General features: G+C 39.9%; 1 protein-coding gene across 14 annotated transcripts in view; it reads right to left on the bottom strand.

The window, feature by feature from the left end:
* The window catches only part of LOC126924445 (PH and SEC7 domain-containing protein), an 82848-nt gene that overhangs the window by 6104 nt on the left and 62082 nt on the right, over window positions 1-14662 (bottom strand). For 9 of the 14 annotated variants that reach the window (XM_050738920.1, XM_050738916.1, XM_050738921.1 and 6 more), the window contains 9 exons: window positions 5439-5808; window positions 3737-4940; window positions 2973-3208; window positions 2214-2407; window positions 1943-2135; window positions 1678-1868; window positions 1224-1440; window positions 996-1140; window positions 511-654 (listed from right to left, as the gene is read on the bottom strand). In XM_050738920.1, coding sequence (XP_050594877.1) covers window positions 511-654; window positions 996-1140; window positions 1224-1440; window positions 1678-1868; window positions 1943-2135; window positions 2214-2407; window positions 2973-3208; window positions 3737-4940; window positions 5439-5808 — 2894 coding nt within the window. Of the gene's footprint in view, window positions 1-3; window positions 151-510; window positions 655-804; window positions 893-995; window positions 1141-1223; window positions 1441-1677; window positions 1869-1942; window positions 2136-2213; window positions 2408-2972; window positions 3209-3736; window positions 4941-5438; window positions 5809-14662 lie in introns of those variants that run through there. The other 5 variants (XM_050738917.1, XM_050738919.1, XM_050738930.1 and 2 more) reach the window with 4 other exon arrangements.

The raw sequence follows: 14662 nt of genomic DNA, 5'->3' as shown, positions 1-14662 counted from the left end.
CGTATGGGTATCATTAAAAATTGTCTTAATAGTTAAGCGACAAATTTCATTAACCTGGAATGCCTATTAAAACCGTTCAATATTGGGAATAAATTCTTCTCGTGTAAGTAGCTGTTGATTAACGTAGAAGTGAAAAGAGGTCGACGGGAACTGGAATACGAGAACAGCACACTGATATTAAAGTTATGTAACTGGTTCAGAATGAGGGAACATAAAATATAACGCGGTGAAAGTACCGCGAATTTTCTTTTTCTCATCGGACGTTGGGCAATTCGAGCTTCGATTCGATAAAATATTCTACGAGATGCAGCCAATGAAAACCAATTCTATCGCGTTCTAAGAATTTCTAGAAATCTCTACGCTACGCCTACCGAAACATCTATTAATGTAATCAGAGATACTTAAAGAATTTTTAATATACATAAGGAGAATATATTTAAATAATACTATAAATTATAAGCATTTAATTTCTTTTTAAGAACATGGTTGATAGTGGATACTATACATTACCTCGTGATGTAAGTAGGCATCTTTTTCCTTATAATTCTGTACAGTGAGAGCCTTAGCTCCTCTCTCAGGTGGATGTCGTCTGTGCTCCTCCAGTTCAGCCTCCAATTTGCTCACCCTCTCCTCATGGTCCCGTAACTGTTCTCTCTGACAACACGTCAAAAAAATCCAACAAACCGTCATTTAACGCGCAACCCACGATGGAAGAAGAATCACGAGATAGAATCTATCTTTCTACTTTTTTTTTTTTTTGTTCGTTTAAGACTGGTATTAGTTTAATACGTTTTTTACACTACACTCTGTACGACGATTCTAATTCTGCTGTCCGAATCTCGAGTACGAGAACTTAGAGAACGGAGTTCGCTTCGGGGATAGTAGAGGAAGGCTTGCAAATAAAGAAACAACGAAGACAAGATTATATTCGTTTGCCTGGCCGAGCAGAAGAAACCACTTTTCTTAATCTCTTCGATCTTACGAACACTACTCACAGGAGATAATTTCGTGTGGCTACACGGAAGCAGAGGCCGTTGAAATTTTCGCTGAGAACCCACCGCTCCTGCTAGTGGCTGGCAAGAAAAACTGGCGCACACGAAGTTGATCGTGTCTATCCACGACTGCAGTTCTTTGGAATCACTGAAAATATTCAGTTCAACTCGTCATATCGATTCATGTTATTAATTACGTTACAACGACTTAATTTGGTAAAAGATAATTACCTCGTTTGGAAGAGATACTCTGCTTGATCAGCAGTCTGTAACCTGAAGACGTGTTCCTTCTTCGTGTAATCGGACGCTTTGGTGGCTAACGCGTGATGAATGCGTATCGCGTTGTGCAAACTATCGTTACGGAAGCCATGCTCGTCTTTGTGCAAATATAATACAAGTTCCCTCAATGTACAATAATACATCTTCCAGCCGCGTTTGCCGAACGGTGCTAAAAAACCAATTAAATAACATTTGTATTTCGTTACATTACAAAATATACGGCATATACATTAGAAATATCAATGGACGATATATGAATTTCAAATAATTATGAGATACAGATGAAATTAATCGACATGGCTAATAATTGTCGAGTCACGTCAGCGCGACTCTTATTTCTTAGATTATGGCACATATTTGAAATTATTTAAGAAAGATGTATCGGAGATCATATAAAATGCATTACTTTTCTTTCCGTTGGAATCGAAGCAACATTTCCGCATAACGTATCCCTTCTTAAACTCCGTAGCACCCGTAACATTTGGCACGTCGAGAAACGGATTTCCGGTACCAGATATCGCTGGACCGTCACCCTGTTGAATCGCTTGATTCGCAGTTTCATCCCCTTCCTCGTCTCTAAACAGCCAGTAAGTCCCACTATACTATAGTATCTCCACGAGTATCTTACAATAATAGGAAAATTGTATATTTAAAAATTCGATGAAACTCACAAGGCCCATTCCAAGGGGAACGATTTGATGGCATTGTAAAGCTGTTTCAGTACCTCTCTGGGGAAGTTATCGCCGTCGTTCAGTTCCGAGAGGTTCTCGATAAATTCGTTACACGACATCTTTCTACCGATATTCTGACCATGTAGGTCGGTATTGAGCAGCATTATGGCGCAGGTTAAGGTATGAACAGCGTCTGAAATAAACGAAACAACCCAGTAAATAAATATAAACCATCGGCGCGTACAAGGATGCAACAGAAATGAATGTTTACCCTGAGAATTAAATGCACCCGGATTACAATCGAGAAATCTCTTGGAGAAATGTACAAGAACCCTCTCTCTTTCCTGGGTCTCCCCAGTCAAAGAGAACTGGGCAAGGAACTTTCTGAGAGCCACGTCCAGCGTGTCCCGTTCGAAGCTGAAGTATCTCAAGTATTCTTCGGCTACCGCTCTACTAAAGTCGTTGCTGCAATGTCCAAACGAGACAACATCTTATAACATCTTCAAAACAATTTCAAACATGAATTCACTAGGTAAACCTTGGTATTTCGCTCAAACATGCTTGAACCTTCTGGGAATATTTGCTAAACTGATATTATTTAGACTCCAAATTTAAATAAAAAACGGGTCAATTGATTATTGGTAGGTGATTTTCTCAAATACGATCATTCTTCCAGAAGTGAATTAGATTTCATTTGATGCGAACTGCGCTGAGAGGTCGCAAAATAAAATTAGGCGTTTTACAATCATAAGTATCAGAGACCTGATCTCTTACATTCTCGACTTACATTTATCGAAAAGCTCTAATAAATTTTACTATAACAAGTATTTTACATCGTAAAATATATATGCGAAGATATAACGCGAATCAAATGATACATCTACAATGAAATAGTTAGAAAATAGTTAGTTCTTTGGTTCGAACGTTTGGAACGATAAACGAATAATAAACCTAGATCCGACCGAGATTATTCTGAAAAATCTCATAAAAATTTCAGGTCGTTTCTTTGGTCCGTAAAGTGTGTACGTACTTTTTGCTAAGGTGTCTAGAAACGTCAGACTTTTTGAAGCCGTCCAAGGAGTATAGCCTCTTGGCCAATCGAACTGCCGATGGTAGGTCCACCGCTTTCGGACTGTAATGGAAGCTGTGCAAACTTTCGATATCGCTCTCTTCGTCCGCAGACTGCGGCGGTGATGCGCCTCCGTGCTTGTCCTCGTAGTTACCGATGTTCAGAGCTTCGTTCTCGTCCTCGCTCTCCTTCAGCTCCTGCAAAGAGGAAATATAAGATGAAAGAGATAAAGAAGAAAATGGGCACGTAAAGTAATACCCATTTTGCGGTCGCATTTTGACACCGATACGACTCTAACAGGAATGACGACCACTTCCAGGAAATATATTGTACGCGAGCAGAAACATCGAAGCAAGCGTGTAATTTTATAAATTTATTTACGTTACATCAGAGAAATCTCGTGCTATGCCGCCAAGGATCTCTCTCTTCGCTACTGTCTTAGATTTTGCGATTTTACGAACTTCGTACAAGCCGATATATTTATAACATTGGCTTCTTCTTACGAGTCAATACGATAAGTAGTAAAGTTGCATGTTTTAAGAAAGAAACGGATAGACGTGAGTAATAGACACATTGATAGACATTTCGCAATGACGATTCACGAAGGGAAAAGGACTTGCACTCTTATTCAAGATTTTCTCTCGAACCAATCTCAAGCTTCACCTCTTGAACCCATATTCTCGAGAATCGTAAAGATCGTAAAACCGAAGAAACGAATGTCGTACCTGATACCCGACGAACTCAGGCGTGGTATTGCCAGTCGGCCGTTGCACGGTGTTCTGCGCGGTGGACGTGGGCACGAGTTCCGGATTGCTGAGATTGCCCCGTCGCCTATTCTGCCTGGGACTGGTGTTCCTCGCCGCGGTGGCGTCCTTGTCCGGCCCCTTCACCTGTATCACTATCCTATGCTCGGTATTCTCCTGCGCCGGTGTATACGCGTTCGACGCCGGTGGTACAGAAGCAGCCGCCGCTGCCGCCTTCAACCTCCTCTGCGGTGGCTCGCTGGCGAGTATCGTCGAGTCACTGTCACTCGGATCACTGACCATCATGATATCGCGTGCACTGAGTATGTCCATAGTTTCCTCGTCGTTGTAGTCGGGACTGGACATGTTGCTGATAGCCTCGGACTGGCTGAGATCACCGTTGGTGGGATGAAGGCCGGAGGCCGAGGAGGTGGTCCCGTCGCCGGAGGGGCCCAGGGCTGAGGCGCTGGTGCCCGTGGGTACCGGCGGTGGGAACCTACGGGATCCAGAATTGGAGGACATGACGGAGGACGAGACCGAGGTAGGGGAGGTTGGCGATAAGGATCTTTGGGGACTAGTTCCCTCCGTCGAGGAGCTACTCGACGAAGATTGCGAGGAGCTGCCGTTCTGACAGCAGGAGGTGCGCTCCGAGGCGGACGGCGAACTAACTGGCGCGTTGTACGTCCAGACGATTCGATCGCTGGACAGACCCTGGCCGCTGTCAGGTCGAGTGTCCAACAGGGTGTTCAAGCTGGACGTGACGTCGTCGTCAATGTCAATGTCCACCGCGCTCATTGACGGATCCTTTTGGAATTGCAAGTGGTCCTCGGAGCGCGAGGTGCGAACGAAGCCGCTCGAATAACCGAAACTCGCGGCATTTTGTTTGCTAGTATCGCTCTGGCCTGGACACTGGCCGCTCTCACGTTTGCTGATCCCGACCGGTGAGGTGCTGGCCGAATTCGAACCGGTACACTTGTAAGTACGGTGATGGCCCAGCATCTCGTTAGGACTGGTCGGTACCGAGTTATGATGGTGGTGATTGTGGTGATTATGGTGATGGTGGGTATGATGATTGTTGTACCTCAGCGAGTCGACCTTCTTCTGGTGCTTCGGGAGCAGGCCGCTGCTCTGCTGCGTGCGCGACAGGTTCAGCATTAGATCGCCGGTCATCATGTACGCTTCGAACCTGCATTCATCGCGTTATTCGTTAGTTATCTTAAGCTTGTATATCGGTGAGGTTTGATCTAGCTTTTGTCTGGTGATACGATTGATTCTACTGAAAAAAGGAAATCGATAAGACGGAGAAGCGACACAGGTGACCATGTCTTCGATCATGCGTTCCTTCTGTCTGGTGATACGAGTAATCGTAGTTGAAAAGGAAAATTGACGAGCAAGAGAATCTGTACAAACGACAAAATCTATAATTCAATAATTCGTTCTTCATTTTCCTTCATAAAAAGCAATCGTTCGTCTCGTATTCATTCCCTATACTCATTCATGAAAACGGAATAAATTCCATTTGGTGAAAGGTTCGACGCTTCTCCGAGATCTACCGGTATACACGTTACGAATACCATGAAAACATCGAAAGAGAAAAAGAAGAAAATGTTTAAAAAATCGCGTAATACCGTTCAGAAGTTTTCTCTCTTGAGAAGAAGAATTCCATGAAAGAGGAATTCCCTACCTAGGCGTATTCTTCTGCCTGGAGAACTTGTCGCCGGAGAGAGGCTCCCATTGGGCACGTTCTTCCTCCTTGAAACTATCCACTGGCGGAAGTAGCGCCTCTAGTTCAGAGGATCCGGAAGCGTCACTGTAGGATCCGTTGCTTCTCGTCGTATACTGCTTCGCAGCAGTTGGTTCCTGTGGCGAGCCACCCGGAAGTTCCGGTGTTCCTGGCTTCCTTGGTTCCATATCTTCGCCGTTACCCGATGACACCGGCCTGGGGTTATTCGGGAAGGTCATTGCCTCGTGAGAGATTTTGGCCGAATCCGTCTCGTCGCATGCCGGCTGTCCCGGTGACAACAGCCGACGCACGTGAGCTTTTATTGCAGGATCTGAGGAAATTACGTGGTTATCTTATCCGCTGGCTTTGATAATCGCGATTATTCTGTTCAGCGACTGTTCTGAGACGAGAAGATTACTCATCTTCTGATTAAAGATATAGATGTATAGATAAAGATTAGATTTGTCATCGAAGCAATAAATCTTATCAATTTTCACAAAGTTTCAAAACTTTCGTAAGTCGTTGCGGATTTTCCGTCGAGTTGTGAGTTTCTCGTTCTGTTATGACTTGTCTGTTGGGTTTTTTCGGTTTGATAAAAGCGTCGGTGATATGAGGAAGTTATTTCAGATTAGAAGAATTAAAGGGAAGAATTAAAACATTACATGTTTTGTGTGTTTCGTCGATTTAACACAGATATCTAATGAATAAAGATTGTGAAACTATCGTGAGAAGTATGTCGGTGCATCAAATTTGCTGATGTTTTGACTGAATAATCCCTAAAGAAATTCTTTAATATATCAATCGTCGAATTCTCTATGTTTCATCGAAAGAACGAATCAGACAAGTATACGGCAAGACGCCAGACGTCAAGGAATTAATTAAGAAATCGCCACAACTACTATTGCACAGAACAGAGAATCTAAGTTTCTCTTTAGCCACAAAAATTTCTCGTCAATCAAAAGACCTCGATCAATAACAAACTTTTCACAAATGAAACAATATTCCAAATCTTCCAACGTATATTCCAACTCTCTCGTTTTCGAATCTCAAACGAACAAAACTGATAAGTGATACGTGTAGTAGTGTCAAAGGGTGAAAAAGTTGCCATAATCACTGCTATACGAAGCGGAGGAGCTTCTCTTCATCCGGAGAAATTTATCGTCGACGCGTGGAGCGCTTCAAAGCGTCCGCGGGCAACGCGTCCCCCGGTCGACGCCAAAGAAAACTCAGCGAGCGTCGCGTCGACGGGCCATCCGGCTGGAAACACGCTGGAGCAACTTCGATTCCCGCGGGGGCGGCTTGGTTTGGAGCGCGATTTACGAGCGGCAGAACTCGCCCTTAAATAATACAGCTATACGCCTACGTCTCGTCGCCGTTGTTCGACGACGACGACGACGACGACGACGACGGCACCGCTGGCTGATGTCGTTCCGCGTTTACTTTGTTTCGCAACGAAAACGAGCGTTCACCAGAGCGAGTTTATGATCCGCCGCTGAAAAGCGCAATATCCAAGCTGCGGAGAGTCTGTCTGCCTCGAGGGCCTGCGTTTCCTTCCAGAGGACTTTAATGGATGTTTCTAGGGTAGGTTGTTTGTTAACTTGGCGTTTCGTTGCTGGAAAAAGGGGTTGTTAGCCCGTTTTGGGGGGTAAAGGGGATTAAACGGGAAATGAAAGGGGAATGGAAACGGGGATCGAGGTCGTTTGGGTTTTCGAGCTGTTGGAGTTTCTGTTATTATTAGGCAATATACAGTGGCTTGCAAAAGAATTCGTACACTTAGCACAGATCATCTTCACGCGTGCATAGTGTGCGTCTTATACCTCCATTAACATATAACAGAATGCAATGTAATTTAGACATTTTGTTAGAGATATAATAAGACACGACGACTGCCGAGACTATATTGGCAGAATTTGAATTCAATTTGGAAATATATATACAAGTTAAGAGATATTTTTTATCGTAAACTTATATTCAGTAAAAAATGAATACACGATATGAATAGTCACGTCAAGCATATAATAAGCGTGAAAAGTGTCCCACTGAATATTCAAAATGTTCCGTACGATACATGTAATATGTTCATAAAAGATAAAAGAAGCCAAGCGTACGAATAGTTTCCACTGTACATAGTTGGTTAAAGAGAATGTTCACGCGAAGTACGAGAAATATAGGAGAAGAATCATGATAAATCGTGTCTTGCGTTTTTTAGACTTCTTCCTATTGGTTTTGCAATTGAAAATATGCCTTCACTGCGTTACTTATGTTCTCAGATCTCCATGAAGTTTCATAGATTTGTCATCGCTTTTTCAAAGTTTTATAGATCAGTTTGTTCCATTTGTCAACTTTCTTTCCCTCTGTAGCCGCCAAGTAATAACGAAATGTATGGGAATGTCGACAAAAATGCAATTATCATATTTTTCTCGTGTGATTATCATACGTAAAATATGAAAGACATAATACGCGAATAATATGCACGCACAAGTGAATCAACGTTCGTCACGTGTATAAATAAAAGCAGACGATGTACCCCGTTTAAAAAAAAACAAATTCCATTACCAATTTTCGCTAAAAATAATTATTTTTATAAAAATCCTCGTTCTATTAACGAACCGACAATCCGCTAAAAATACACCGCTCGTAAAATTTCCTTAAAATTCCCAACAAACTTCCCGCAATGCCCAACAACGTGGATAGCTACTATTTTCCTCGTTGGAGGCGAGTTTTCCGTGCATCGTCTTCCCGCAGACCGTGACTAATCAATGAGTCGCTCTGATAGAAAATCGTTTGTTATCCGAACGCGTCGTTTGATCGTTGGCTCGTGCGCTTAATTACCTGCCCTCGACATTCTCTCTTTTTTTTCCTCGTTTTTTCTTCCCCTTCATTCTCTTCCTTTTCCCTTGTCGTGGAACACGCGTGAACGACGAACAGCTGGCGTCGCCTAAGCGTGCAGACACCAGCGCCGGGTAAAAGCGTCATCGAACGTTGCAAGGAGTCCGAGGGCAGACGCACGATCGCGTTTTCCTATCGGTTATTATCGCGCAATTCTATTATTACGATCAGGTTCAAGAGCGACTATATGCGCGTGCACCGAGTTCTATCATTAGATCGTCGGAGTTCACTCACCAGCTGACGTATAACCGGTCTACGTGTTCTCGGTTCATGGACGTGGTGATCGTCTAAATTTGTGGAGCACGACGGGAAAAGATATATCTCATGATACTATAAATTCACTATCGATTCCGAAGACCAAGCTTCGGAAGACGACAATTTCTAGAAGCGAGATTTGCTGCTATTTTCAATGGTATTTAAATTAAGCGATAAATGATATAAGAGAGGAACAAATTTTGAGAAGAGTGGATTTCTAAGAAGATTTGCTACGTAATTTGTTATTAGTTTGGATGATAATTAAATTAAGCGATAAATGGCATCAGAGAATTTGTTAATAATTTAAATGGTAATTAAATTGAGCGATAAATGGTACTATAAATTTAATGAAACAAATTTTAAGAAGAGCAATGCTCTTAGGAGGTTTCGTATTATATACATAATTCGTTATTATTTTAAATACCAATTAAGTTAAACGATAAATGATACTATAAATCTAATATAGAACAATAATTTTCTGAAATTGTTGAAATTATTATGAAACGAAAGTATGCTCATCTATTCTCGTTTATTCAATTGGAAATTTGCTATTGTAATAATATGCATAATAGACCTGAAGATATCTACTAAGACGTAGATTCAAACAATGTACTGTATTCAGCAAATCCCAGCTCAGCCTGATGACGTAAACGTATCCTAAATCAATTATGTCTCCATGAATGAGATGTTCATCGTCTACATTAATTAGTGGATTAATATTTGGAACGATTTGCGGTATGACAATGAAAATACTAATAATGAGAAGAAAGGGAAACTACTAGTTATTTGTCGAGGAGAATATACGAATTTTTTTAATAATACATATAATTTATTTTATAAAATTTCTTATTATATTTAGAATAGACGTTCCACTGAAGCTTCGACTCAATGTTCGTTTATTTATTAATAAACAATTCAATCGTTAACGAATAGAAATTATTATTTTCACCATTTCATAATTACTGCAGATTGTCTGCAGAAAGATAAATGTATCTTCCTTTCTCGTATTTCGTTTGAAATGTTCTCTTTGACGATCCCTTTTGAGCTACAAAAAACTAGTCATTTCGTTTGTTCCGAAGAGAAATACTAAAAAGAGCAGCTTTGACATCATACGTAGCGTAAATAATCGCGTTACACATTTATCAAATGATATCGTCTGATTAAAAAATCAAAGACAGTTCTAACGACGATGTGATCGCACATAGAAACGACGGTTGATCCCAAAGCTTCAGCAAATTTTCTTTGTGCTTTGCGACATCGTTCAATTTCCTCGGGGAGGATTAAACTGTCACGAGATAACCCGCACGATTAGCGTGTTCGGGGAGCGCGTACTTTATGACAAAGACGGGCCCGTGGTAGTTGTAGAGAATCGGGGAAGAAAGGAAAAAGAAAGAGCCAAGACGAATCTGACATTTCGTCGTTAGATTATGGTAAGTTACGGTAGGTCGTTAATCAACATCGCGACACGCTGCAATTAGCCTGCCTTTTAAAATCACGGAATAAAGTTCGTAGATTACAGTTATGCTAAACTCCTTTCGTGCGTTTTCAGGATGAATTTCTAGTTGAAGAAAATTCTTTAAAGGTCGGAAATTCTTTAAAGATGCGGCCTTTCAAACTATTATCGATCTTAAGGCAGTGTATTGGATATTTTAAACCAAGAATAATAAATATCGATGAGCCTCATTAATTATTTCGCAATTTTGCTCGACCAAGTAATTGTGTTTCTACGTAGTTTGAAAATTACGCAGTAATATATTGGTAGCATTAATTAGATATTATGTTAATATTACGGAATATAATTGAGTGGTATATTAATTAGTAGAAGGGAATACGAAGTTTACATAGGGTCGAAATATCTTTTTTTTTTTTTTTACTAATTTAAACTTCAGACTGAAATTCGAAATGCTACAGGCATTTAATAATTTAATCCTTAATTGCTTGCAATGAATTTTATATGCGATTTAGTTACATTGTAACAAAGTTACGTAGATTATTACAAATCGCGTCGTTCTTTGTCATTTTCGTTTCAAACTATATTGCTAAAACACGTTGCAATTTGTTGCAGACACCAGGTAAAAAGATTGTTTAGATTTATCTCATTTCAAAATGTTCCGTATAACACACATGATACATTCACAAACGGAGACTATAAGCATAATATGACAAGTATAATATATTATATCAATAACATTATATCAATAAGTAGATAAAGTTCCGCGATCCTGTGCGAATGAATTTATTACTTGATCTGATGTACAATATCATACGGATGATCGTACGCAAAACTAAACTTAATTCGAAGCAACAGCCAGAAGCAATCGGATCTTTGAAAAATGGATGTGCAATACTGGCTGGCGTAGTTAACATATTATTGGCTGTTTGTTAATCGGCTTCCCTTTGGCAGCGTTCACTGGCCGAACGTCGGTTAATTGGCTTTTCTCACTTGTATACGAAAGCTATTCGCGGCAGCGCAGCGTGTCGGGGAAAGCTGCATATCGATTTAAAGGCAACATTAAATGCGAACGAACTCATATCAGCTAATTTAGCCGGAAGTAAAAATTAACGATAGAAAAGGTAGAAACGATCGTTACCGTTTGTTCCGTAAGAGACGCACGTATAATGGAGATAGATAACGCGAGTAATCGTAGGCTGTAAATTAGCCGATCAATAGAAAATTGCTCTCGTTGGAAATTATCAGTCAGTTGACCGTGGAATTACAGTAATCGGAAAAATTACTTAATAACATTCGTAATGAGCAGCGAAACACACTCGATGTTAAAATGGGTTATCGCGTGCGTAAAGGTGCAAAGGCTGGTTAATTATGCCGGTGAAATCATTAAAAACGGTATTATACCATTAACTGTGACGGGAATTATTTGTTGTTTCTCGACTGTGATTAAGTCATACGTGATCGTAACAAATGGAATTTTATGAAAATTACACTGTTTAATTTCAAAAAGTCACAAGAATGCTGAAACAGAGATTATTATTAAACTAGCGATATCTCTGATGAAGGTGGCATGATAATTCCAAAAGTCAACAATCGTATCTTTTAGCGACGACTATTTTCGTTTCAATTAAACTTAAACATTAATCTAAATCAATGATTGTATTCATTACGTATAAATGAAAATAAAAGACTTGATAAATTCTGGCGCTAGAAATAACGAACAATGGTACGACGAAATTACCGCTAACAATGGAAAACATTAACTTAATCCAATGGGTTCTATCTCCAACGAGATTGCTGCACGTTTAAACTAAGAATTGCATAAAGGATTACAAGCTAAATCTCTTGACCATAGAAATTCCTAGAAGTACAACTGCGTTCAATCTGAATCTACAATTCAATGCGAGATAAATTCATCTCGCTGAGATTCTACGATTCTGATCCATTCCATTCCATCGTTCCTTACCGTATCTGGATTAGCTTATCAAAGGGGCTATTCCTATCGTACACTGAATGAAGGGAGCAATGATTCAACAGGGCCATCAGGTTGTTCAACGCGGACTTCATTAGTCGGGACAGCAGAGCGGCTAGAACCTACCTCTAACATCGAATGAATTCAAGGTGCGCATGCACTGATAACGATAATCCGGTGTAAATCGGCTAAACACGGCGGTTCTGTGAGGTAACATCGTATCTGGTCCCCTGGCAAGTTTACACAATGATTCTACTCACGCAACGTGGCCAACTGTCTGCCTGTATCGCATGTCCGTGTATTTACCAGATTTTAACACATTGACAATGTCCCAGGTCAATTGGCTTTCTACGTGCAACAATCAGTGGATTGCACGTGTTTGGAAAAATTCAGATTTCTATGTGACGAATATCAGTAAATAGAAATTTCTTTCGTTGCCTAGGTTTCTAGATAGTCTAACGATTACTTTATTTTAAATATTCTGCAAATTTTTGATATATTTAACTTTTCCGTATTTATCTTACGCAATTTATCCGTGTAATAACATATGATCGTATTTTACTTTGTCTATTAACGTATCGATATTATTGATATTATTAATTCGTAGTGCATTTTGTCTAATAATAAATAAATTGAACAATGCTAAGACAAACAACGTGGAAATAATAAACATATCCTTAAATTTGCCTATTATCGTTTACTTTGATTTAGAAAGTCGAGAAAATGTTGGACTGGTATAATAATTTCTTTAAAAAGACATGTAAGTGTAATTTCGAGTGCCGCTCTCTTTCTAAACATAGATCGAACATACCAATTTCGTTGATTACCGAGAAGGAAGTAAAATCGCGAAAATAAGATTAAGAACGCTTGTCATATACGCGTGTCTCGATTATAATTTTCATTTTAAAAAGGTGTTGAAGGCGTTAATTTCCAATGCAATGTCGACGATATTAATTTAATTTAATTTATGAAACACGTTGATTAAAGGAAGTAGGATAAAATGGTAAATTACGAAGGGTAGCTTCGTAATGAAGAGAGAGAAAGTGCATCACATGTGCCTTTAGTATTTCAAATTCAGATAACGATTTCCTCTCAAAAATATATTACAACGTGTACTTTCAAAAGTAATTTCGTTGATAAATATCAATTTAATTTATAAATCGGATATGCCGATTAAAAGAAACTGGAGAAAATGAAAATTGTGAAAGGCTGTCTACGTACAATGTGCATCACACGTGTATTTATAGTATTTTTATTTGGATAACGGTTTCCGTTAAAGGAAAATGCAGTAGCGCGTGTAATTCCAGATGCAGTTTAATCGGCGAATATTACTTTGATTTATGAATCACGTTGATTAAGGAAGTGGAGTAACATTTACGAAAGGCACTTTCTCCATAGTAATCGATGCATTTTCAACTTCAGTTCAATATGAATACGACGTGAGAAATGTGTATAGCTGAGTACTATACCTACATCTTACTTATACAGTCAGTCACAAAAGTATATTATTCGCATATTATTCGTAGTTATATTTGAAACAACATAACTTTTTTTAAGATTGAACCGAACGGCTCTAGCTTTATTGAGAAACTAAAGGGATTGGTTCACTTAATGACGTGTAAGAGAAATCTTCCTCTTCGTTCCTACCAATTTCAACTTTCTCAAAATTTTCTATACACGTTTCTTAACGAAGCAATTTTTTAGCTTCTCCAACAAATCCTTTACACCGGTTTTTAAAACAGTTATTTCGTTTTAAAGCTTATGCCAATACTTTATTCACTGACTGTATTTATTTTCACCATCCACACACCAGATGAGTTTGCGAATACATTTCCTAGTCTACAATTTACTTTCGTCGCATCTTGACGGATAAATGAAGCTACAATATATCTGTATTATCACGTTTCTTACCTGTTATCTTCAATTTGTTTCCCTCGCCAATCAAAAAGACCATCCAATTACAAAGGGTTGATTCGAATGTTGCGAAAAGTACGTTTAACTAGAAAATTCCGGTCATACATGGACGAGAAAGCGGAACTTGCCAACAGCCGAAACACGTGAACTTCCTTCGCATTCCGAGCGTACTTTCGACCGCGAGGATCCACCCGAGAGGAATGCGCGAGTTGGCTCGTGCGCGTTGCAGGAATACGCGCCTTGGATTCCAGACGATCGGAAAACCGGCCAAGAAGTTCGCCGCCCACACACACCGCCGATTACGCTTATCGATGGAACGCGTGCACCGTCGAGAACGCGGTCCACCCGATAATTCTTTCGGTTTCTCCCTACTCCTCTACACTTTCACCGACGAAAGCGGATCTTGCGAATGGCGAACGTAATCATGTACCAACGATCGGAGATTGGTGAATCTGAGAATCGCTAATAAAATACGCTAGAAGTTTTCTTCTCGCCGGAACAACTTCATTAATCCAATCTCTATGGAACTGTAGGTCTGATACTATTCTTGACAAATATTTGTTGTTGCAGATTTTATAGAAATCCTTCTAGAAATTCTTCTTTTCAAGCTTCGTTAGGTCGCAATAAAATCTAGAGAACCAATGAAGAATAGCGGCAAATTGTATCGAATGGTTCGAATTTTATGCGGCATGTAGTAGCACGATC

The sequence above is a fragment of the Bombus affinis genome, chromosome 14 (assembly GCF_024516045.1).
Source record: "Bombus affinis isolate iyBomAffi1 chromosome 14, iyBomAffi1.2, whole genome shotgun sequence".
NCBI classification, from domain to species: Eukaryota; Metazoa; Arthropoda; class Insecta; order Hymenoptera; family Apidae; genus Bombus; species Bombus affinis.
This window is presented reverse-complemented; position numbering and strand designations above follow the sequence as displayed.